The following is a 27,337-nucleotide window of genomic DNA, read 5'->3' on the forward strand; positions in this document are numbered from 1 at the left end:
CTTGTACTCTGTCTATAATGCTGTACACAGGGATATACCTTAGCGAGTCTTTGTTTCAATCTTAGTGCTTCTCGTCATTTCATCAAGTTTTATCATACGTGTGTTACGATGTGTACTAGTGGACGTATGTACTGCGTGAGTGTGTACTAGTGATTGTATTTTTTCAACAATAATTTGATATATGTTTTGTAGAATATATTTGGTTATCTATCCATTACAGTAAAAGCTAATCTCCAGTTTCACGATTGTCAACATTACAAATAATTGTCCACTAAATTTTTATTACAATAAAAGACTTATTTATTTATATACTTATTTGTTTGTCATATAATATCGTCTACAATAAGCTCCTATATAATGTAATTTCAACACATACACTAAATAAAATTCACCTAACAAATTAATATGTTTTATATAGGTAGTAATGGCGTACAATAGGAACTCAAAACCAAATACCAAGAAACAAACCAAATGTATTAAAAAAATTTTTACATCATTAAATATAAAATGGGTGAACGCTTATTGTACACGACGTAAATGTAAATAATTTTTTAATGTGGCTTGGTCAGAGTTGCAATTATTTTTATTCATAACTGTTACATCTCTCCATTAAGCTTTTTCTATTTATACTTAAGATGTCAATTTAATATATTGTCCGACCAATGACTGGTCACAACTCACAAGTATCTTATTTTGCACTACATGTATATAATAATGATGTAATAATAGTAGGTTATAACTCGCAGGAGGCTGGAGCGAGCTAAATGCTTATATGTTATTATTTTTTAAAGATTACCCTAAAATTAAAATAATAACTAAAAATCGTTTCATTGACATTTACGTCAAGGATTTATTGACTTAATGTAATAACAATAATGGGTTATTTGCATGGATGAAGTAATAAAGCCACAAGATGAAAATGATGTTATCAGTGGTGTTTCGAGAGTTAGAAACAATGTAGTAATGGGTTACTGTACCTACATTAGCTTATCAAAACTTTCAAGGGGGCGCACATCTCAAGGCTTGCCTAGGGCGCCAAATCATCTTGCACCGGCCCTGCTGACACATCATAATTGCAGACCAAACATCTGCTGCCAATTTCCTAATTTTAAATTCTTCAAGCAGCAGTGAAGGGGCAACTGGTTTCAAATTTTTTTCATAACTTATATCAACATATTTTGGAGCCGACAAATACTGGGAAAGTTCATAGAAGGAACTCTTTTCGTCATTAAATTGGAACTTCAAAAAACTAAACTAGTGAGCATTCCTGTCAGCGGGAATGAATGTTAAGTCTTTCAATAAATTAGCCCAGAATTCATCTACTTCAGAGATCATCTTTGGGCAAATGTCAGGCCAAGAAAGTGTAGTATCACCCTCCAAAAACAAAGAATGATGACCCAAAGTTGCTTGTCCTTCCTGTCTCTTTGTAGTTGCTGAGATATCAAGAAGCTTAGAGACATTTTCATAAAATATTTTGAATAAGGAATCCACAGATTCTTATGTAGTAGAAAACAAAGAAGACTTAGGTCTTACCAATGTTATCCATGGCCTGTTAGGATCACCTTTACACTCAATGTTATCCAGCAGCTGTGTGGCAGTCGACAGCAGCCTGTTTCCACTCATAGTAACCAACACTTTTGCCCCAGGTCGAAGTGGTTGCCAAGATGTGGATAGGATGAAGTAAGTCTCAACAGGTTCTTCCTGCTCAAGAGACTGAATACTGAACTATAATTAGAACCAGGCTCATCGTCCTGATCCTGGAATCAACTGAGATCAGATTGAGTAGATAGAGGTTTTTGTAGACTTCCTACTGCCCCATTGTCTGGAGGGTCCAATAACTTATTTTTCTTAGCAGAAGCAGGCTTGTCTAAGTGGGGATTAAGTCTTTTACCTAACACCAATAAACCTAAACTTTCTGCCATCTTGGGATCTTTCCATTGTTGTACATTCAAAAATTTACTCTTCAAGGCCTTATTCCACCTATTTTTAATTTGTAATTGCAATAAATCTTTCTTATCACCTGTAGCTTGATGAAATTGAAAAATTTGATCATAACAAACTGCACAATCCATTGGTGAAAATAGGTTATTTGAGACACAGCTGCCATGAATTATGCAAGCCACATGAGGATCTATCTTAGTAATCCAAGTCGCTGTACATTTTTTATAATTACATGTAGTATGGCCCCCTTGGGTCTTGGGTGAAACTACTACTACTGAATTCAAATTCTCTACTGACAGACAATTCCTTGAATGTAGTGCCTGAGCTGAACTTTCTAGTCCTTGTAGCTCATCACTCAATAGTATCTCCTCAGGGACAGTTCCATAGTCTCCTCCATCATCCATAGGCCTGGACTCCTGACCTTCATCCTCCAGTTGCACATCACTCATCTGAACTAGGAGGACACCGAGTCACATTATATCATTATAAAAAAATAAGGGAGAAAGCATTTTCTCCCAAACTTAATCAATATGACTCATAAATGTTATATTATTAGTACCGTAAGTTAATTCATTAAGATCTCTTATGGATATACAAGTCACTCGTTTGACAATTATAAACAAATAACTCACTATGTCGTATCTCCCTCCCGACTCTTATATCAAGTATCCCTTAACTCAATGATTTTTTTTTTTTTTTATAAAATAATTTCATTCAGAACATTTTATTTAGAGGGATCATCAAGATCTTTATTTGTTGCCAATCAGGGGCACAGACATTATCCCCCAATTAAAAACTTAAGGGAAAATTCCTACGTGCGCACTATCACCCGGCAGGGTTGACAGTGCTCAGACGCTAACATAGCGCTCTATTGGCAACAACGTTCACCTTTACTCTAGCAATATTTATTGGGTTGAGAATTCCACCCTGAATTGTTCTCATATAACCCATAGAAGGATGTAAAGTCCATTTCAACATAACTCTAGATTGCTAGGAAGACCGGAAGGTCAACATTCCGGAAGGAACGCTAAGTCTAGCAGCCTGGCTAAAGTTCGTCTGGAAAGACTGAACCCGCTACCGAGACATCAAAAAAGCCGTTTTTTCTAAAAAAACAGTTTTTGTGATATAGCTCGAATGCGACGCTCAGCAAATGCTACCTTGGTATGTTAATTCCTAGCCAATTCGCCAGGCCAACATACAGGCAATTAAAACATCTAATAATTACTTAATAAGTAATATTAGGAGGACACGTCGCTACCTGGCATTTAATTGCTATTTTCAAAGTTCTTCCCTCATCCAGCCACTATGCGCACTGCGAAGCTCATCTCTTGCCTCAAAGAGAGCAGTAATTAAAAGTCAACTATCGAGGGATGGAGATGGGTGGGTTATGGACGTCGCATTCGAGCTATATCACAAAAACTGGTTTTTAGAAAAAATGGCTTTTTGTTCAAACTCATGAATGCGACGCTCAGCAAAAATAACCCGAGTAGGAGGTGGAGAGGGAGGTGACTTTGCATACAAGGCTCCGCTGACTGAGGTCCTGATTATATTATAAACTACAGTCAACCCTCGCTTTACGCGGTCCCACATTCCACGTTTACGCAGTACCCTGCCGAAACCAGGATGCTCACATTCCGCGGTGCGTGTACCCCTTTACGCGGAGAGTGACTGGCTCGACGCTATTTTCTAGATTCGCCTGCTCCCGCCTCTGCCTGGGCAAGCCGCGCGGTAAGGTTGTGCAGTGCATGTCTCTGTTGCATTATCAGTGACGTCATATGACGTATCGGACTGTGATTGGCCATGCATCCCTACCTCCCTCCGCTGCTAGCTGTAATTGGTTTACAGTAATATGACGTGTCCACCCGAGGGAGGGAGGGAGGAAAGACGACGCTTGACCTAGCCGCGGCAATTTCATCCCTCCAGGCCACACCGTGTAATCGTGCATCCATTGTTCTGTAAAATGGCTTCCACCGGACCACCGCCCCCAGAGAAAAACCTTTCCTTACCTGGACCCAGCCGCCCTAAGCCAAAGAAGACACGACGTTCCTTAAGCTGCAAGGTGAAGTACAAGATCATCCAAGAGTTGGAGAAAGGAACAAGACAGGTTGATTTGGCGCGCCAGCATGGTGTGAACGAATCTACGATCTGGACGATAAAGAAGGATGCAGCCAAGATAAAGGAGCACATGAACATCACAAAGTCTACAGGTGCTTCTATGATCAAGTATTTCCACAACCAGGTGCTTCTCAAGACGGAAAAATTACTTGTGAGCTACTTGGTGCGTCAGGCGCGACGGAACATGGCGGTCGACACGCGCTCTGTTAAGGAGTACGCATGTGAACTGTATGCTGCAGTGTCACGAAAGATGGGAATTACAGAGCCCAAACCCTTTAATGCTTCCTCTGGGTGGTTACAGAGGTTTAAGAAGAGGAACAAGATCACCAATATCAACATTGGTGGTGAAGAAACTAGTGCTGACCGTGTTGCGGCTAGGGAATTTCCTCTGTTTTTACTTGAGATTATGGAGGAAAGACAGTACACCGACGACCAGGTGTTTAACATGGACGAATCTGGTCTTTTTTGGAAAAAGCTACCTTCCAAGACCTTCGTTGTGAAGAATGCCAGCAAGATTCGGGGCCGGAAGTTGCAGAAGGAGAGCATCACCGTCCTGTTTACCACCAATGCCTCCTGCACCTGTAAGCTCAAGTTATCGGTGATCCACACAGCACGCAAGCCGCACGCCTACAAGAGCATGGACATGATCAAGCTAAATGTCCACTGGCTGACCACACGTAAGGCGTGGATGTTCTCTACACTGTCCCTCTCCTGGTTTGATGACTCTTTCGTTCCCGATGTGAAGAAATTCTGTGAGCAACAGAATGTGCCATTCAAGATTTTGTTGCTGCTGGACAACGCACCAGGACACTCGCCCCTACTGTTAGATCGTCACCCCAACGTAAAAGTGGTCTTCCTTCCTCCCAACACTACGTCTATATTACAGCCCATGGACCAAGAGTTAATCTGTAATGTAAAAGCTGCATTCTCTACTAAAAAATTCAAGCTCCTGAACGACTACACCAACACCAGGGAAGAGTTGAGTAACCTGAGTGACACCACCACCAATAGCAAGAGCGAAGACGACGAGGATCAACAGTTGGCAGAGCAACAAGTACTTTTAAAACAATTCTGGAGAATATTCAACATCAAGAAAGCTGTGGACTTCTTGGTGGAGGCATGGGATCAGCTGTCTGTAGCAACTGTTTGTCACGCATGGAGACATGTGTTGCAAGGCATTCCGGCCGTTAGGCAGAGTCAATCTGTGACTAGTGAGGTTCAGACTGTTGCAGTAGCAGTGGACCTTGCCAGAGAAGCTGCGCAGAGTGTTACAGCTGCAGGCTTCTCCGAGACCACCAACAACGACATCCTGGAGGTGATAAGGGGTCCTGATGTGACTACCGACGAGACGGTAGATGATGATGACATCAGTGAAGAGGGAGGTGGTGCATCATCCCAAGAAGAACACCGCTTATCCCATAGTAATGTTAGGGGTGCCATCGAGTGTATCGAGAAAGTCAAGCTCCTCCTTTCCGACGACCCTGACACAAACAGGTATGAAATCTTCACTGCCCAGCTGTTGCAGACTATGGAGCCCTACTTCAAGGTTTATCACGACAACATAAACACCAGCCGTCAGCAAAGCATAACAGAGTTCTTCGCCCGCAACCCACCACAGCCAGCCCAAGCCAGTGATAGTGACAGAGGTAGAGATAGTGATGATGACTTTGAGGGATTTATCAGGGAGGCCCTGACAAGTGTGGATGACAGTGATGGTGACTCACCTGAGGGCCAGTAGCCTCCATTCCCGTACGCCGACCCATCTCTTCTACTAACGTAAGTGTTAACCCCAACCTTTATTTTTCCTAACTTAACCTTTATTTTTCCTAACCTAACCTTTATTTTTCCTAACCTAACCTCTTCTATATTAATTGTGTGTGCATACCATCATAAAGTTAAGATAAAATTTTTACTACAACATAGTTGTGTGTCGTCAAAAAGTGGAGTTTGGGGGTCAGCCCGGTCTCTATTTCAATTAATCCCAAATGTTATGTTGTTCACTTTACGCGTTTCTCACTTTCCGCGGTACCCTGTGGGTTGAATTAACCGCGTAAAGTGAGGGTTGACTGTATACAGTCAGTCCCCGACTTACGACGGGGTTAGGGACCGACATCCGGGTCGTAAGTCGAAAATGCGAAAATAATACATAGAAAATCTGAAATGGGTGTCTCTTTTTATTCTCAGCACTACGAAACTCTCACTTTTATGCTTGCCAGCCAATTTAAAGGGAATTACAAACAAAAATTTTGTCAGTACACAGCACACTCACTTATGTCGGGACTCGAAAATACGTAATTTGACAAAATTTTGCTACGACTGCGGCAGTCGTATGTCAGGGTGGTCGAAAGTCGAGGAGTACCTGTACAGTATATACAGTACCTGCATTGTCTATACACGTGCTGAACTGTTTGCCAGCATAGTATATACAGTATGCTTGCCAAGGTAATTGTAAACATGTATGAAGATTGGACTGAATAAATATTATTATATTTTTATTATATAAGAATACTCATATCTTTAATAAATACAGTACAGCACATTAAAAGGAAATTGGTTACTTTTTTGTGGCTATAACTCCTTCATTACACTTTGGCATTATATTTCCAAACTTCATCAACTACCTCCACACCTTCTCTTCCATGAATTTTCTGCACTATTCCCCTTGCTAGTGGGAAGTTATACTAGTCTTTCTGGAAATTAACAATATTACTTAATTTGTACTTAAATTGTTTTACTCTGATAGATGTAATTATACACCAAACCTTACTTTCTCTCTTCCTTACCTGTCAAGTGCACTACTTACATAACCAAAATCAATATTTCAGATAAAATTCTACAGCTATTCCTTTAAAAAAATTCTTGTGTGCATGGCAATGCAGTATTAATTGTTTTTCCTTATATTCCACAATTCTAAAATAAAAAATGTAGCAAAGATAATCATAAAAGTTTACCTATGAGAGACTCTTATCTACCTTATCTAAGCATATACAAACTCCAGTTGGACAGTCTGTTCACTGGTGGGGGGTGCCTGAGATGAGGGTCTAACTCCCTCATTCGTTGAGCCACAAAGGACACATCACCATTACCACCACCTCTAATCCTGTTTACCACTCCTTCCGTAGTTAACTGAGGACCAAATTCAGGTTCCTCATTGTGTAAGGGCACTGATGCAGGCCATATTTCAGCTTTCTTTCTATCCATTAGTGTCAGAAGAGCAGAAAAACTTGTCTGAAGACAAATAGCTTCACGATCCATCTTGAAGGTGACTAAAATGGTGCACAGAGCCATGACAGATGCAGTCATACCATTAGCTGTAGTAAGCAATTCGTAAAGAGCAGAAACTAGCCCTAGATCTTCATATGCACCTCCTTCTTTTGTGCTAAATTTCTTTCGTTCTAATTTCTTTTTGTTTTTTGAGGAACGAAACGTTTTCCCCGTGTGTGAGGTTCCAGTACGAGAGCCAGTGGCATGACTTCTAGAATAAGACATTCCTGTAACTGTACTTGTGTCTGAATAGAGATCACAATCAAGCTGACCTTCACAATTTCCCTCTAACATATCAAGGTGCTGCTTCTCTTTACTTTCCCGCACAACAGCAAGTCTCGAACAGTATTGTGTAAATATACTCGCCAACCTCTCTATTTCTGCTGTGCAAAACCTGTACTGTTCTTCAGCACCTGGCTTAATGTTGGTGTCCACAAGATCTAAGCGATGATATTTATAAGCCACTCTGAGTGCATCATCCCACTGACTACCTTTTACTAGACAGTCCAGTGCCTCCTCTTCATTTTTAAGATATTCCTCATAAACCCATGCAGCATCTACATAATTATTCCTGTTTTTAAGGGATTCCACTAGAGTGCAACAGAGAACATTCATCTCCTCATTATTAAAATTAAGCTGTGCTCCAACAATAAGGATCATTTTCCAGTTTCCAGCCTTCTGGTAAGCATTTAGAGCATCGTCAAGCTTGTCGGCACGTGTGTACATGACTCCCGCTTCATTGTAGTACTGTTTTGCCATGAGATAAATCCCATACCTTTCACAGACAGCTTTGTTCATTTCAGAAGATGGAGGAAATATTTGTAAAGCTTCCTTGTATAATTTTTCTGACACAATAAGATTAAGACATTCCTCAGCATGATCATCTGAGTCCCTCAAACATTCTAAGGCCTTCTGATGCCTCCTCAGGTATACATTGATCTTGAATTTTCTATAGTTTTCTTCAAATTGTTTCAGTTCATTCAGGAAAGGGAGATATTCTTTGGGATCCTTCTGGGACTTCTCAGCAACCATCATGACTAGATCAAAGTCGTATGTCCCGAGGGCAACATCATACAATTCATTAACATCGGCAATGTAGAGTAGATGTCTCAGTCCTTCCTCTGCAGATACCTTAAACTTCTTGTCCTTTATATCCTTTATTTCTTGGATCTTTTTCAGAGCAACATCCATCTGACTGCTTGTCATTTTAACATATGAAGTCAGAATCGGCAGGAGAAATTTTTCCTCGTCAACAGAAATCATTGCCTCTCGAAGAGCTTCACACACCATGTCAATCTTACCACCCGACGCCTCGGTTTTGTTATCATGATGCTGTCGATTACTGTAGTTGAAAGAGTACGTTGTAGTAGTAAAATCAACTTCACTCAAACTAGCTATAAATAAGTCTATCCGATGAGGATTATCAACATTTTGCACAAAGTGAGTAATATTTGCCAGAAATTCTGCTGGATTATGATCATATATTAGATTCAAGTCTACTCGTTGCTTTCTTATAATGTCCATTGCTTGATAGTACTTGTGCTCATTTAGGAGTTGTTTCAGTGTGTGAATTGCCAGGGGGCGAGGATTCACTACTTCAAGATTGCCTCGAGGCATTTGTAGGACCACTCGGGTATCCTGAGGCACGGCCGTCACAATACGGGATCCTCTTTCTACTTTTCGTGACCCTGCTACACCACAGTCTTCTGCACCTCCTGCCACTCGTTTACTCATGTAACTTTCCATAAGAGGCATCACTTCAAGGATGTGGTTGGTTGTCGTCACCAGCAAATGATCGGTGTGGATGTGATATGATGTGCAGTTGGCTAAAAGTTGATTATATCCCCAATATAATCGATTTCTACAAGTTAACCCTAAGGGCATAAACTGTGACCCATCTTTGACTGGACAAAGACTGACTTGCTCACAGACACTAGGAAATCTAATATCTTTTCCATTTACACATAAAGGTTCAATCATCCGTGTCTGCAAATCAAGTTTAAGTAGTGATCCACATTCAAGTTGAAGGACAGCAACAGTACCATCAGGAGCAGGAGAAATACTGACGATTGAGACTTCTGTGGGCAAGACTGCCTTTACTATTACTTGTGCTGGCTCAGATCCTATACCCTGAAGATCCATAATTACAACAGAACAAGCATCGTCTGTCTTGTAACACGCTAGAAGAGTGTTCTTTGCTGCCCAGACCCAGCTGCAAAATTTAGAGAATTCTAAGTCCAACATAATCTGTTCAGGGTCCCATTCTATTTTGTGTTGAGCAATTACTCTGTGAACTTTGACCTGAACGGAGTAGCCGTTTCCTCCAGCACCAGTTACCCTCACACCACAGCCATAATCATCTAGAATATCATCAGCATGAGCCTGGGTTAAGAATGTTAAAGTTTCTGATCCATGAAATACACAAAGGTTGTTACTATTACAACCAGGGGGATCTAAAGTCTCAAGAAACCCTGAATCTTCGACACACTGAGAGTTATCTGGCGAAGCTTCACAGACCTTGACAACTGGTGGAGCAAACATGACAGCATTTATCTGCCCTGTGAATGTTATCTCATATGCTGACATTGGAGGGGGTATGCCTGACTGCCTGAATGGTGTCATGAGTAATTTTTGGCCATCAATCACTGCAACATGAGCAAGATCTAAAGGACCAAACCCACAGGACTTGTTGGTAGTTACCACCCAAGTGTAGTGGTGGAGATGGTTAAGAGTTAGCAGATGTAGCAGGAGAGGGTTCTCATTATCCCAAGATAAATATCTTACTTCTTCTTTGAAACTCAGCTCTTGTTTAAGGTACCAATGGTAGTTCCCAACTGTCCATAATTGAATAACAGACTTTGCTGAGTGCCACCTCTCAGTTCCTTCAATAGGCTTCAGCCAAACTAAAAGAATATTAGAATCTTGATTCCAGGCAACATCTTTTAGAAGCATCTCAGTGGATTTGAAGGGCAAAGGAAATTCGCCATGTTTAAGGCCATTTTTTTCAAAAAATATTATCTCATGCTTGTTTGAAAGCCTCCGGGAAGAGGCAATCAAACTACCTGAGGGTTTCCAGGAGACAACATTTTCTAACCCATCCACATCTTCACTGGTGTACTGTAAGATTCCCTCTCGGTTGAACACTCGAAGACAACGACTATCTGTATCTTGTCTAACATAACTTACTACAAAGAGCTGGCCATCACCTCGCCAACTAATTCGTGGCCTGCGGTCATCTAAAGGATGGACCGCTTTAACTGTACGCTTCACAACCTTGGCTGCTTCTTTACCCTCTGAACCGTGGAACTGAGTCTCTTTCTTCCCCCACCCAACATTGATAAATTTGTTCTCTCCAAAGTCATCTTGATTGAGGGAATATTCAGCAATGGCATCAAAAATTGCTGTCATAACTACTACTTTTGCATTATTGGTCACTAGAATGAGAAGTTCTTGATCAGGGCTCCAGCAAGCAGCATGTATCCCAGCATCAACACTCCCGACGACCTCCACCTGCAATATAAACAACTGTGTGTCTATTCTACTAAACCAGTTTAACAAAGAACAAAATATTATTCGTCAAAACACATTCACAATGATTTTCCTTTTCCTACAAGAACACCTCTGTTGCTCACAAACACACACACTAGCTACCCTTTCCTACCTCTTCTTCATTAGTTGAGTCACATTCTTTCAACAACTTGAATATGTGAACACAAATATTTATTATAAGAAGATTATAGTAAGGGTTTTTGAGATGCTGGGATTTGGTGTAGCAAATTTAACAAGTAAAATTACTGATGAACGAGATACTGGAGTGATGTTAAGTGAGAAATTTAGGAAGGTGATAGGCTATGAGCTGAGAAGTACCACTAAGGGAAGGCAGGTACGGCAAGCTTAGAGGTAAAGAAAACACTCTGAGTTATCAGTTGTTTGATACTTCCTACTTTCACTTATGGCGGTGAAATGTGGACTTGGAATGAACCAGAATATTCAAATTTTAAGCTTCAGAGTCACTCAGATGGCTGGAGAGTCACCATAATGTGAGCAAATATGCATGAGGAGAAACCCACAGTAGTAGACAAAATATTTAAATACACATTTCATTTACTACCGAGATGAATTCCCTGAGAGCTACATCTGGGTTTAATGAAATACTGTAGTGAAGTAATGGAATGTTTGAAATGGTAGAGAAGGCAGAGGATGTGAGGTGTGGAGGCCTGGAATGAGCAAAGGTCTACTGAAGTAGTTTGGACATTTGAAAAGAACACAGGGGCAATAAAGCAAGTGTGTTGGGTAGAGAACAGGAGCTGACTATAGGAACACAGAGAGAGCAAAGGCGAAATATAGTGAGAGGGCAGCCTGGAGGCTTACAGATGGCAGGAGTGAGGTGTCGTAGATAAAAATCATGAAAGCTGGAAACACTGGGGAAAAGAAGGTTAACTACCACCATTAACATTATCACAAGTACTGTACCAAAGGATCTGGAGATACAGCACAAACGGATAAATTTAATATTATTCATCAGTCTGGTGAAAATACAGTACAATCTAGTTTTATATCACGGGTTATTGTGGTAAATTAAAGCCACATTGATCAGGCAATGAGAAATTTCTCACACATGAACTAACAGATTGATTAAGCCAACAGTTTCCACAATATAGCTAATTCTTTTAAATAATCTGGATCCCCACAAAATAGACATTACCTTAATACTGTACTGTACTATTCAGATTTTCCTGATGGCAAGTGGGACACCAAGCCATTAAGTAATAACAGCTAACCCACACAAGCACGGAAAACAGCTGTAAATTGCTTCACACGTCTAAATTTGTTTTGCTTCACTCGAGGAGAGAGACTGACTCCCATTGTCTAAAAAACTTCCAAAGGAATTTAGAAAGGTGAACAAAGTGGTTATGTATTACTATGACCAAACCCTCAGGGATAAATGAGTCAGTTCCACTTCATGATTCAAACAGTCACAGCACCAAACACTACTCATCCCTGATCCTTCAAGAAACTCACAAGTACGGAACTGTAATAAACACCAAGTACTGTCGTAATATTAAGACCAAAGAGTACTAAAAACAAAATATAATATCTTCTCAGCATTCATCCATCCAAAACAGACGTCATCACCGTTTTCTGATCATCTTCCACACTTGTGTCGGTTAGCCAGTGGCGTAGCTAGAGTGTGTGCCGCCCGGGGCAGCCCATGAGTTTGCCCCCCCCCCGTGCCCCCACAAAAAATACAATGGAAATGTAAAAAAGTAGCAACTTAATCTAAAATTACAGACTCAGAGTACAGTGAAAATGGATGTCTGACATAAGCCCCCCCGACGAAAGCCACCCAGACAAAAGCCCCCTACTTTGATCGGGGTGGCTTTTGTCTGACAACCCTAACCTAACCCAACCTAACCTAACTTAACCTAACCCTAACCTAACCAATAATTAACCACAGAGAAGAACAGTATATTTTACCCTCAACTATTTAATTATGTCCGTAACTTTTGAAAGCCCTTACTGTTGTCAGACAAAAGCCACCCCGATCAAAGTAGGGGGCTTTTGTCTGGGTGGCTTTCGTCTGGGGGGCTTTTGTCTGGGTGGCTTTTGTCGGGGGGGCTTTTGTCTGTACCCCAGTGAGGATAGTGTCTTAGTATAAAATCGCAATGCTGTGAAACAAAATCTTAATATTTAATCTCAGTACCGCAGCAAAAGTCACATCAATATTTTTTAACCAATACTTTAATATTTCTTACCTTATAGTATTATGTCTTCCAACGAAGTAAATAACTGGATCGAAAACACAAGAGAACTTAAAAGTCGTCTAGCCTCCCCTCGTCTTGTCACGATGGAGACTTGTGCAGAACTGAAGTGAATTGCTTGTAACTGGTGGATTGGTCGGCTGTACATGAACTGATATGACCCGAGACTGCATGGTTTTGCAGCTACTGGAGACGTTAATCCTTCCCTTTGTATCGGCGGCAAGTTAATCCTCGTCGTGTCTGACCTAACACCTGACCCACACCACATGAGCTCACTGGCGTACTTGTTTGAAGTTGTTTCCTTAATCCTCAACAGGTTACAGGTTGTGTGTGTGGCGGGGGGCGCATAGCAAGGGTGTAGCTCATGACGTGGCCGTGATGATGTGGGTCAGGTGTTAGGTCAGACACGACAAGGATTAACTTGCCGCCGATACAAAGGGATGGATTAACGTCTCCAGTAGCTGCAGATATGGGTGATGAGCAGACCCAAAAGTGCCGCCCGGGCCCCCAGCTACGTTAGTGCGGTTAGCCATGATTACTAGATGACATGGTGCAGTAAAATCCTTAACTATCCAGAAAAAAAAGAGAGGACATTTAGCAGTATTGTTCTCACACATTATTCACTACATCCTACCATTCATACTCTGATGATCTTACCTCCTGTGTCTCTTTGTCAACTGTGATCACGTCTCCATCCCCCGTCACCACACAGATGCAATCATTGGCCGTGATAACATCTGCTGCGATTACGTTTGATGTGCAGATATCATGATCCTTCCAAGTGATTGCCAAAAGGGAGTCGGTACCACAATCACCCTGTAAAATTGACACGTAGATTAATTTCCCCAAAAACTTGTTGCATCTATTATTTAGCTGGAGTGTGTTCAGTTGTGCTGGGTTTTAGGTTAGCAAGAATAAACTTAGTGACTATGAAAAGGAGGAGCTGTTTCTGATATACTGTGCTGTACCGAGGGAAAATCAGCTAGTCAGCCAATCAATAAATACAGTACTGAAAAGGAGTGTGACTAAAAACTATAACCTAATCATAGAGTATAAAAAGAAAAGTAGAGAATTTTTCATACAATACATTCAATAACACATTTTCATCATCTGTAGAGATTTTAACAATTTATTCCCTCACAGAGAGTGCAGGTCATATATACAGAAAGCACAAAACCAAACCACAGTACAGTACAGTTGAGTGTGGATTTACGCGGTTTTGGTTTACGTGTTTGGTCATTTACTCGGTGCCTTGCCAGAATTGAAATGCTTTAATTATGCAGTAAATTTGGTCATTTACGTGGAGAGCAACTGGCAGTCCAGCCGCACCGTGCCATTTTGGATTCAAACCTCCCGCCATGCTTGACCAAAGCGAGGGTAAGCGGCGCAAGTAAGGTTGCGCAGTATGTCGCTGTTGCGTTATCGGTGATGTCATATGACGTATCGGACTGTGATTGGGCCACGCATCCTTACCTCCCTCCTCCGCTAGCTGTGATTGGTTTAATGTAATATGACGTGCCCTGCCACGGGAGGGAAGAAGTCGCTGACCTAGCAGGGCCTGTCTCATTGTTCTCAGTCCGCGTATACAGTTCTCTCTTGTGCCCGCTATTCCCCTCACAACTCACAATGGCTGCCGCAGGACCCCCACCACCAGAGAAAAACATTGAATTACCTGGACCAAGCCATGATAATGTGAAGGAAATCATCAAGTTGGGGGAGAAACTTAAGCTCATCCTTGACAACGAACCAGACAAACATCGGTATGAAGTGTCTAATAACCATCTGACGAAATTTATGGAGCCGTATATCCAGATCTATCTCGACAACATCAATGCTAGTTGCCAAAGTAGTATTGAGGACTTCCTCGCCCGCAACCCACCACAACCACAGCCAGCCCAAGTCAGTGATAGTGACGATATGAACTTTGAGGGGTTTGTCTGGGAGGCCCTGCAAACCTCTGCGAGTTTGAAAGTGATTCACCGGAGGGCAACTAATCTGCCCTCTGCCTCGGAACCAGCCGCCATCCATGTGTGCCGACCCAGCTTTTCTACTAACGTAAGTGTTAAAAAACCTAATATTATTGACATTTCTCCGAATTATTAATTATGTGAGCATACCATCATAAAATTAAGATGTTATTTTTACTACAACGTACGTAGTGTGTCGGAAAAAGTGGAGTTTGGGGGTCGGCCAAGTCTCTATTTCAATTAATCCCAAATGTTCTGTTATTTAATTCACGCATTTCTCGTTTTACACAGTACTCCACGGGTTCAATTGATCGCGTAAATGAAGACCCAACTGTACATGAAAAATTTTGAAAATGAATTTATAGGACTACTGTACCTTACAGGTATTCTTAAGATAAATATTGTTAAAAAAAACAGCGAGCTAAGAAAATGCTCAAAATTATACAAGCTAGAGTTTTACAAAACCTTACAATTTATTTTGAAATTTCAAACATAAAAAGAGCATGTACAATACAATACACTTACAATCTTGAAGCAATAAACCTCTTCACTGTTGATGTGGTATATAGACCTGGTGATGGCGTCTATACAGAATATACCCGGATTACCAGTGGGAACCTTCCAGCTTTTCTGGTTAACCAGCACTAAGTTCCTCATGGCTGCTCGTTCTTACTCCTACCTGATGTAATACCTGTAACAAGTGTTGAAAATCACCTGTTATGAGCTGGGAAATCAAGCAACTCAAAATGTTCAAAGAAATATTATGTGATGATACATTACAGTGGTCCCTCAGTTAACGAAATTTCGGCTTACGAATTACCTTCCATAAGAATCTTCAATTCGGTTAACGAACAAAAATTAGGTTAACGAAATTCTTACGAAATCATGTTCAACATGTTTTCGCTTGCTCACCAGCTGGAAGATTAGTCCGCCAATACAGTAATCGGTTCTAGGGCTTAAATTCGTTCCCATTTGAGTAAATATCAAGAAGGTTGTACTTTTCAATAATTTCCCAAGCTTTATATTAAATTTTTTAGTCATTTTAACACTTATTTAACATAATTGCAGTACAGGAAACTAGTTTTTGGTGCGCCAATCAGCCACTTGACTCTCCCACCAAGGCATCAGTTTGTATCTCTGGTCAGTGGAGGTAACATCTTGCTTGCGGCTCTCTTGAACATGAACTATTTTTAAGTTTTTACAGTACAATTATTGGTCATTCTGAAATTTATTTTACATATTGACAATATATAGTGCAGTGCAGTGTTGATTTAAAGAAAATAATCTTGAATTACACCTTCTCTTCTCCCTTCTCCTCCACCCCCACTTCTAATTCCCATCATCATCAACCAGGCGCCTTCTACATACACACCTCAAAGTAAGTGTACTTTACTGCATTTATTTTTAGTTTGTATGTAATTTTCAGTGAGCTGGAACCAATTACCCAAAGTCCCATTGAAACAATGGTTTCGGTTAACGAAATTATCGGTTATCGAGCGACCTTCTGGAACAAATTGTGTTCATTAACCGAGGGACTACTGTATAAACAAACCAGGTCACTGTGGAGTTACATGTACAGTAACTTCATCTACTGTAAAGTACTGTGTAAATTATCGGGGTCATGAATAAGAATCAAATTACCCTGTACAATACACCTAATTAACAGATTTTACACTTAAATTGAAGTAATAAATGATTTCAATCAATATCTTAATGAATTTTTCTGCATCAACTTTGAAAATAAAGAAAACCTGTTAATTTTTCCAACTATTTACAGTAATATCACATGTCAGAAAAAAACACTTGTTTTTAAAATTTTTCAATAGTTTGTCTTCCACAACTCACCTAACAAGTGAAACATTGGGTGGTGGTCATTACTGGAACACTCATTAAAATAACTATAACATCATAAGAGTTACAAGTAAACCTCCACTTAGACTAGGTTAGGTTAGGAATACTATACACGGTGACTTATATTCATACAAGCCTGATTATCATTTACTGTCTATATTGTATGTGTTCACCTGTATAGCTGCATTGTCTATACAGTACTGTACATCCACTCCAAAAAATATCTTAATGATTTTGTGTGAGACAATATGACACAACAGACCAAGATTTTGACAACCTTACCGAGACAACACGGTGTTCATTTTTAAATTCATCGGACCCCTCCATAAAGATAATTTTGGAGAGAGTGTACTGTACAGTTCCCTTCACTAGTGCATTTATAGGGGACTCGTCATGTTAACATTCCACAAATCATTACAATGAGATATTTGTTTTAATATTGTTTTACTTTGATTCCATAGTACAGTAAGTCCTCGCTTAACGTCGGGGATACGTACCTAAAAACGTGACATTATACGAAACAATGTTAAGCGGATCAATTTTCCCCATAAGAAATAGATAAAATACAGGAGTTACGTTCCCCAGCCACCCTTTGCCCATGAAATACATTACAGTGGTCCCTCGGTTAACGAGCACAATCCATTCCAGCAGGTTGCCCGTTAACCGAAAAACTCGTTAACCGAAACCATTGTTTCAATGGGTTTTTGGGTAATTGGTTCCAGCTCACCGAAAATTGCCTAAATTCAACAAAAAAGGTAGAAAAGTACACTTACTTTGAGGTGTGTATGTAGAAGGCTCCTGGATGATGATGATGATGATGAGAATTAGAATGGGGGTGGAGGAGAAGGGAGAAGAGAAGGCATTGGGGTGGAAGAGAAGTCACCCCATGGCACCATTTCACCCATAAAATTTTAGTTCTCTTGGTGTAATTCAAGATTATTTTCTTTAAATCAACACTGCACTGCATTATATATTGTCAATATGTAAAATAAATTTCAAAATGACCAATAATTTGCTTGGAAACACAGAAAAAAGCATTCAGTTGAAGAGAGTCTCAAGCAAGATGTTACCTCCACTGAAAACAGAGAGAGACTAACGCCTGTCTGGTGTGTTAAGGGGCTGGATGGCACGCCAGAAACTAGTTTCTTTACCTTCGATTATGTTCAATAATTGTTAAAATGACTAAAAAAGTTAATATTAAACTTTTAAAATTCTTGAATAGTATAAACTTCTTGATATTTACTAAAATAGTAAGGAATTTAAGCCCAAAAACCGATTACTGTATTGGCGGACTAATACTACAGGTGGTGGACCGCCAAATGCAAGCGAAAACATGTTGAAGTCGGCTCGTAAAAAACTCGTAAATCGAGGGATTGCTCGTTAACCGAAGTTAAGAATCTTATGGAAGGCAAATCGTTAACCGAAATCTCGTTAACCGAGGCGCTCGTTAACCGAGGGATCACTGTACATATACAGTTAACCCTCACTTTACGCGGTTAATGTAACCCGGAGGGTCCCGCGTAAAGTGAGAAACGCGTAAAGTGAATAACATAACATATGGGATTAATTGAAATGGAGTCCGGGCCGATCCCAAACTCCACTTTTTGACGACACACAACTATGTTGTAGTAAAAATATTATCTTAACTTTATGATGGTATGCACACACAATTAATAATTAAGAGAAATATCAATAATATTAGGTTTTTTAACACTTACATTAGTAGAAAAAATGGCTGGGCACACGGGGATGGGCGGTTGGTTCCGAGGCAGAGGGCAGATTATTGGCCCTCACCTGTGTCACTTGTATCAATTGTATCACTATCCACCACAGAGGCTTGCAGGGCCTCTTTGTCAAACTCCCCAAAGTCCATATAAGTCCATATCCTCACCATAATTATCACTATCACTGACTTGGGCCGGCTGTGGTGGGTGGGGGGTGAAGAACTGGTAATGTTTGGATGACTGGGCGACCTTGTGCGCACCATGTTCGCGCAGCTTACACAACATGGCGGATGGCGGGAGGTTTGGATCCAAAAATGGCGCGGCTCGCCAGCCGCTCTCCGCGTAAAGGGGTACACGCACCGCGGAATGTGAGCATCCTGGGTTCCGGCAGGGCACCGCGTAAACGTGGAAACGCGGAATGTGGGACCGCGTAAAGTGAGGGTTAACTGTACAGAAAATCATTGCCATTTCTATAGAAAATAGTGCATACACATACAACTACAGTGGTCCCTCAGTTAACGAAATTTCGGTTAACGAATTACCTTCCATAAGAATCTTCATTTCAGTTAACGAAATTCTTACGAAATTGTTTCGACATGCTTTGGCTTGCTCACCAGCTGGAAGATTAGTCCGCCAATACAGAAATCGGTTCTAGGGCTTACATTCGTTAAAATTGGAGTAAATATCAAGAAGGTTGTACTATTCAATAATTTTCCAAGTTATATATTAAATTTTTTTAGTCATTTTAACACCTATTTAACATAATTGCAGTACAGGGAACTTGTTTTTGGTGCGCCAATCAGCCACTTCACTCACCCACCAAGGCCTCATTTTGTGTCTCTGTTCAGCGGAGGAAACATCTTGCTTGTGGGTCTCTTGAACACAGAGTATTTTTTACGTTTTTACAATACAATTATTGGTCATTCTGAAATTTATTTAATATATTGACAATATATAGTGCCGTGTTGATTTAAAGAAAATAATCTTGAATTACACCTAGTGAACTTAAATTTTATGGGTGAAATGACGGCATCAAGCATGGGGTGATTTCTCTTCCACCCCCACTTCCTTCTCTTCTCCCATCTCCTCCACCCCACTTCTAATTCCCATCATCATCATCATCATCATCAACCAGGAGCCTTCTACATACAAACCTCAAAGTAAGTGTACTTTACTGCATTTTTTTTTAGTTTGTATGTAATTTTCGGTGAGCTGGAACTTACCCAAAATCCCATTGAAACAATGGTTTCGGTTAACGAACGACATCCTGGAACGAATTGTGTTCATTAATCGAGGGACCACTGTACTGTATTACACTATTACAGTATGACCCCCAAGTTCGCGGACTTATACTTCGCGGTTCTCGGTTATTCGCGGATGACACCCTGAATGTACCCAAGAATGTCTGTGGGTAGTTTTAAAGTTGCCGGAATTTTTGCGGCTGGGACAGAGAGCCATTCATTCTAGAGACAGTAATTTCCTTTACCTGTATTGTAAATATGTGTGTGTGTAGACACACACACACAAAACCCATGCAAATAAATAATAATTGGAAAATCCTCTCACAAATAATCTGAAACAAATTTATTAAAAATGTAACAGTCTACCCCCAAGTCCGTGCTCTATCACTTTATTAATAGAGCACGGACTTGGGGGTAGACTGTCACATTTTTAATAAATTTGTTTCTGAATATTTGTGAGAGGATTTTCCAATTATTATTTATTTGTATGTGTCTACACACACACACACACATACAATACTACAGGTAAAAGAAATAAATGTCCTTGGGGCAAATGCATAGAGGAAAAATACATTTCTTTGTACACAAGCAAAAATGTACCCCCCCCCCCCCTCGGCCTGCAAATGTTATTTGCGGATTTGGTGATTCGCGGCCATTTTGAGAACCCAAAACCCGCAAATTTGGGGGGGGCCCAAGTAGAGATACGTAATTTGTCTTAGCAAGCCTTATTGTGGTGTAAAAATAAGTACGCCATGGTGTGCAAGAAAGGGGGCTTCATATGCATGAGGCATGACAAAGTAAGGGATCTCACAGCAAATATGTTGAAGGAAATCTGCTGTGATGTCAGGGTAGAACCGACCCTCCTTCCACTGGAAGGTGAGAATTTCCAACATAGGACTTCAAACACATCCAACGAAACCCGTGTTGACGTCAGTGCTCGAGGATTCTGGATGCGGGGACAGCGAGCCTTCTTCGACATCAAGATTTTTTATCCAGTGGCCACATGTCACCGTAACTTAGCTCTCGATGCTGCACACAGGAAGAAGGATAACGACAAGTTAAGGGAATATGGGGAGAGAATTCAGAACGTTGATCAAGGCAGCTTCACTCCTCTAGTGTTCACAACCTCTGGTGGGATGGGACCAAGTGCAAGATGCTTCTACGCCAGACTCATGGAGGTGCTATCCGAACAGAAGCAGCAGCCCAGAAGTTATGTTACAGCCTGGATGAGATGTCAACTGTCCTTCTCTCTCCTTAGGTCGGCTTTGCTCTGCCTCAGGGGAACAAGAGCATCGGCCCCAAAGCCGACAACAGTTGCAGATATTGACTATGAGGCAACAGTCACTGAATGCCGCATAGATATGCGGCTCAACTAAATCAACACAGCTAGGATAGCTATTTATGTACAGTATTCGGATATTTAATTTTAAGGTAATAAAATGGAGGCGAAGGTATGGCTTTAAGGGGAGGATTGAGGCTAATTAGGAGAAAAAAAAAGTAGTAGTAGTAATAATAATGCATGTGGGAAAAGTGTCCTCGGAGGTAAGATCTCTCACAGAGGAATCCTCTGGTGGGGTTCTGCCAATAAACAGAGAGAGACATTAAAACAACTGAAAGAAAAACATCCCCTGCAAGTGAAGATGAAGGCATCAGGTTCCAGGGTGACTATATCCCACCAAATGCTGTCCCGTTCGAGAAAATAACAGGAGGGATGGTGTGGAAAAAGGCACTGAAGACACAGGGAGGTGCCGGCCCTTCAGGCCTGGATGCAAACGGTTGGAGAGTCATCCTCAGCACTAACAAGTTTGGACCAGTAGCAAGTGATCTCTGTACTGCCATTGCCGTTCTTCCAAGAAAGCTGGCATCCTCGTGCTACCATCACCTCCATGCTCTGGCGGCCTGCCGCCTCATCCCCCTGGATAAGAATCCAGGATGTTGGCCTATAGGGGTGGGGGAAGTGCTGAAGCGGATCATTGGAAAATGGATCATGGAGGTGGTAAAGGATGATGTCAGGGCAGCAGCAGGGAACTTGCAAGTTTGTGCTGGTCACCAGGCTGGAGGGAAAGCTGCCATTCAAGCCATGAGAACGATATTTGAGCAGCGTGATTGTGAGGCCGTTCTCCTGGTGGACGCTTCAAATGCATTCAACATACTTAACCGCAAGGCCGAACAGCACAACATCAAGATCAAGTGTCCAAGCTTTGCAATGTATGTTGAAAACTCCTATAGGAATCCATCAGACCTCTATATAGTAAACAACAAGGCTCTAAGAGGTGATACCATCATACAGTCAACAGAGGAAACAACGCAGGGGGACCCTGTTGCAATGACAATATATGCAATAGGCCTATCCATCCTCCAACACACAATAAAATTTGAAACAACTGAGGTCAAACAAGTGGCGTACGCTGATGACCTTACAGGAGCAGGAAAAGTGGAGGACATAAAAAGTGGTGGGACCTGGTAACATCGCGAGGCCCACAAATAGGGTACCACCCAAATGCCAGCAAGTCCTTCCTCATCGTGAAGCCAGAACATTATGAATGGGCAATGGAGGTGTTTGGCGGAAGTGAGGTCAAAATAACAAAGGAAGGCCAAAGATACCTAGGCTCAGTAATATGGATGACTGACTTCAAGACCGAGTACGTAACGGGAAAGGTGAATGAGTGGGTTAGGGAAATCCAAGCTCTGTCTGAGGTTGCGACAGAGCCACATGCGGCTTTTGTGGCATTAACCCATGGAGTCGAGCATCGCTGGAACTACCTGATGCGCACTATCCCTGATATTGGGCCCCTCCTCCACCCTCTGGAAGAAGCTATCAGCATCAATTTCATTCCCAAATTAGTGAAACACCCTCACTTAACCCCAGCAGAAAGATCACTCCTTGAACTACCACCGAGACTGGGAGGTATGGGATTGACCAATCCAGAGGAGATTGCTGCCACCGAACATCAAAACTCAGTTAAGCTCACGGCAGCCCTCACGGACCACATACTAGCTCAGAACGCAACAGGGGAGGTGGAGACCAGTGAAGTAAACAAGATTCGAAGGTCCATTACGACAGAACGACAGCACAGCCAAAGTGATAAGTTGCAGCAACTGTTGTTGCAAGTACCAGAGAATTTGAAAAAAAAAAGTAGCTATAGCGCAGGTGGGCGCCTCAAACTGGTCAACTACGTTACCGATAAGGGCAAATGGTTTCAGTCTCAATAAACAAGAATTTATAGATGCCAATGCTCTAAGGTACAGTAAGCCAGTGGAAGGTTTGCCCTCCCAATGCGTGTGTGGCTCTTCCTATGAAGCCGATCACGCCATGATGTGCAAGAAAGGGGGGCATCATATGCATGAGGCATAACGAAGTAAGGGATCTCACAGCAAATATGTTGAAGGAAATCTGCCGTGATGTCAGGGTTGAACCGACCCTCCTTCCACTGGACGGTGAAATTTTCCAACATAGGACTTCAAACACATCCAACGAAGCCCGTGTTGACGTCAGTGCTCGAGGATTCTGGACGCGGGGACAGCGAGCCTTCTTCGACATCAAGATTTTTTATCCCATGGTCGCATGTCACCGTAACTTAGCTCTCGATGCTGCACACAGGAGGAACGAGAATGACAAGTTAAGGGAATACGGGGAGAGAATTCAGAACGTTGATCAAGGCAGCTTCACTCCTCTAGTGTTCACAACTTCTGGCAGGATGGGACAAAGTGCAAGATGTTTCTTTGCCAGACTCACGGAGGTGATCTCCGAACAGAAGCAGCAGCCCAGAAGTTATGTTACAGCCTGGAAGAGATGTCGACTGTCCTTCTTTCTCCTTCGGTCGGCTTTGCTCTGCCTCAGGGGAACGAGAGCTTCGGCCCCAAAGCTGACAACAGTTGCAGATATTGACTATGAGGCTACAGTCACTGAATGCCACATATCAAGAAGCGCTCAACACACTGACCCTTTCGACTCTCACTGACCATCACCACGACCTCATCTGCAAATTTGGTCAGAAACTTCTACACCATCCTCGACACCGGCTCCTACTACCACCTGAGATCCCTAGCCCGAGAAGTGCTGTTCGACACCACAACCGCATCCAGCCCATACGTGCACGAACTGATCGCTATAAGAACAGCCCAGTCCCAACCATTGTAAAAATTATCAATAACTTGTAATAAACCAGTATATTCACTCTCAGTACATACTACTTCTTGCACTGTCACTATGTTGAAATGCACTGTAGTTTGAGCTTTTCCCCATCTAGTTATTATATGTCTTATTTATATCACTTATGCTACTTGTATATTATTTGTAATTCGAAACCCATTCCCCAAATATGTAACTGTATATTTTCAGCCTTCTGGCTGCCAAGCTCTTTCAATAAACCGTTAATTATTATTATTAGATCTGCAGCTCAACTAACTCAACACAGCTAGGATAGCTACTTATGTATTAGGATATTTAAAATTAAGGTAATAAAATGGCAGCATAGGTGTGGCTATTGAGGGAGGCTGGAGGCCACGTAAAAAAAAAAATAATAATAATAATAATAATAATAATAATAATTCACAGTAAATAAAATTTACAATAAAAAAATAAATATAATAAAATAATAATGATAACAATAACAACAACAATAATAATAATAATAAAATAATAATAATAATAATAATAATAATAATAATAATAATAATAATAATAATAATAAAGGAATACAAGAATGAAAAAAAGATAAAAAGTGAGAAACACGACCTAGACCTATGAATTATTATTATTACATCATTATCATTGTTGTTGTTATTATTGTTATCACTATTATTTTATTTTTTTTTGTATTTCTTATTGTAAATTTTATTTACTATGAATTATTATTTTTATTACAGGTACTGTATTACATTTTCGCCCCCCAGGCCCCAATGTGGGTCAGTGACCTGTGCCCGGGTGGGCTGATCCCTGCAAAAAAAAAAAAAAAAACCTAACCTAACCAATCTGAAATCCGAAAAATTCCTAAATCCAAAACACATCTAGCCCCAAGGATTTCAGATAAGGGATTGCCAACCTGTACAAAAATGCATTCGAAGGATCCCAAGAAGTAGCCTGTGGACCTAAACCATTAATGACAACACACTAGCACACAACAAACCTAACTTAATACTTTTACATTATTCTTTAGTTAAGCCAACAACTAAGCATTCTGTTTTTTAAAGAAAACGTTTAGTCAAGACGGAGACCATGAATGAGAGCATTAGAAATTTTAGCCTTCATGGATCACCTAAAGATTAGCTCTGCCTAGATACTGTAGTCTTGGGGGGAGTTAAACTTCAGGCTGGTTAATCTGGGGGGAGGGATAACTCTTCAGGTGAGCCATTTAGGGGGGCTAATTTTCAGGTGATTCATAAATGCTAAAATTACGAAAGGTCTCATTCCTGATCTTGGTCCCGATGATATCACTGACATCCATACAGATCACATTAAAAACTGTCAGGAAATAATGTAACACCTATCTCTTTACCTATACCTCAAGATTAATAAATTACATGTTGTTTTAGATCAGTGCTGAGCAACTTAGGCAAATGAGAGGATCAAATGAGTGGTCCTCAATCATCTCAGTGGGCCACGACATTGAAATTTGACACGTGTACTAACCATGACCCACGAACAACCATAAACACATTTAACACAGGCTGAATGTTTCATAATGATTTATAGAAAATGTTCATCTATTAATAGAATTGTCATCACCCTAAAATAAGAGCAAGAGAAATAAGCAATGGTACGTTCAATACACCGTCTACCGTGCGACTCCTGAAGATGAGATTGGGGAGTTAAAGACGGTGTACATGATCTTGTTATGATTACACCATATCAAAGTAAGTTCTTTCTGTTTAATATGCCAGGGGTCCAGAGGATGGAGCCTCATGGCTAGGAAGTTAGGTAAGGTTAGGTAGGTTACTTAAGTTTAGGTTGGTGAGGTCTTCTCAGGCAGTGGATATTTTGCCGTGACCGGCTAAGTTCCTACTAACGCTATTTTACCGTGAGTGCACTCTGATTGCCTAATCAAATCAAAATAACAATGCACAGAACCTATTAAAACCTTACCTAACCTCTCCTCACCTAGCTAACCTCACCTAACTTTTTAACCTGTAGAGTCATTTATATTTTCCTACTATCATCCAAACATCTCGAGAAAAAATGAACGTAAAGGATATTTTGTCATTTTGTTTGCTGGTAAAGGACGATCAGAGCACACTTATGTTAAAATAGCATTAGTAGGACCTTATCTGGTCACGGCAAAATATCCACTGCATTTTTAAAATAATTTTCTATGAAAAATCGGCGGCGGGTGTCATCAATAATGACCTTACCGGTGAAATTATTGTTTCAGTCATGCACCAATTTGGAAGTTGGTCTGAATCATTCAAAACGCATCAAAACCCATTGGAAAAACATAATTTTAACCTAACCTAAAGATAAAAATCCTAAAATTCGCTGCATGACCGAAACGATAATAATACTGTACTACCTTTACCTTAAGCTATCCTTGGTTAAATTGACCTACTGTTAGTCAGTGTCTGTATACTAGTGAATAAATACCCTAAGTCTACATTGACAGTCACACACTCACGTCTGTCACCACCTGGCTGTCATACATGTCAAGCCAACCAAATACACAACTTACATTAGTATATGCTGTGGCCTGTAGGGGAACGTGTTGCGTGTGAGGCGTCCAAGCATCATTTATATAAATATTTACCTGTTAATACGACAATCTTGTTCTTAGTTACAGCATTTGTATCATAGAATATTATAATTTATAATACTCGATTAAATATGGCGAGAATTAAATTTTATCTTCATACAAATTGCAAAAGGGTTTCTCGTCAAAACCAAATGTGGATTACCAGGATTGAGAATGATATTTCATTAAGATATATAACTACTTACAATAATCTTGTATACTTTGATGTTGTTCAAACTTTACTTGTACAAAGATGATGCTAATGGTATACCATTTCTATTTCATAAATAATTATAACATGGATCCCTTGATTCACTCTTTACATCCAACTACAGTATTTTCAGTTATTCTGGATGAAACGTGAAAGTTCTTATACCTGTACCTGTACTATATAAATGCATGGTTACTATATTTAAGTTAGGGTAGGAAGATCACATGAAGGTTAGTTCACCAGCTATTTCATGTTAAAACCTAACGTAATCTAACCTGACCTAACCTTACCAAGATGTTCAGGGAGAATAAGAATCAAACAGACTGTGAAGAGCTGCAGAAAGATCTCCATGCTCTTCAAGAATGGTCGAGGAAATTGCTGCTAAGACTCAATGTCACGAGGTGCAAAAGGATGCACCTGAGTAGCACCAATAGTAATGAAGCGTATCACATGTCCCAACAGGACGAAGACTGCATTAATTGAGAACGAATGTGAGAAGGACCTGGGTGTGTATGTCGACAATGAACTTTAGTTCT

The 27,337-nt window shown here is 40.8% G+C and overlaps 1 protein-coding gene across 2 annotated transcripts; it reads right to left on the bottom strand.

Annotated features, from left to right (window-relative positions):
• Positions 1–6,274: 6,274 nt before the first annotated feature.
• Positions 6,275–26,580, bottom strand: LOC121872726 (putative elongator complex protein 1). 2 transcript variants are annotated; one of them, XM_042375740.1, is made up of 4 exons: positions 26,531–26,580; positions 15,575–15,740; positions 13,740–13,898; positions 6,275–10,830 (listed from the first exon to the last, which is right to left on the bottom strand). In XM_042375740.1, the coding sequence occupies exons 2-4, from the start codon at positions 15,704–15,706 to the stop codon at positions 7,030–7,032; spliced, it is 4,092 nt and encodes a 1,363-aa protein (XP_042231674.1). In that variant the 5' UTR covers positions 15,707–15,740; positions 26,531–26,580; the 3' UTR covers positions 6,275–7,029. The 2 variants fall into 2 exon arrangements, with proteins under 2 accessions (XP_042231674.1, XP_042231675.1); XM_042375741.1 differs by lacking the exon at positions 26,531–26,580 and adding an exon at positions 26,477–26,514.
• Positions 26,581–27,337: the final 757 nt, after the last annotated feature.

The sequence above is a fragment of the Homarus americanus genome, unplaced genomic scaffold (assembly GCF_018991925.1).
Source record: "Homarus americanus isolate GMGI-L3 unplaced genomic scaffold, GMGI_Hamer_2.0 scaffold39155, whole genome shotgun sequence".
Classification (NCBI taxonomy): Eukaryota; Metazoa; Arthropoda; class Malacostraca; order Decapoda; family Nephropidae; genus Homarus; species Homarus americanus.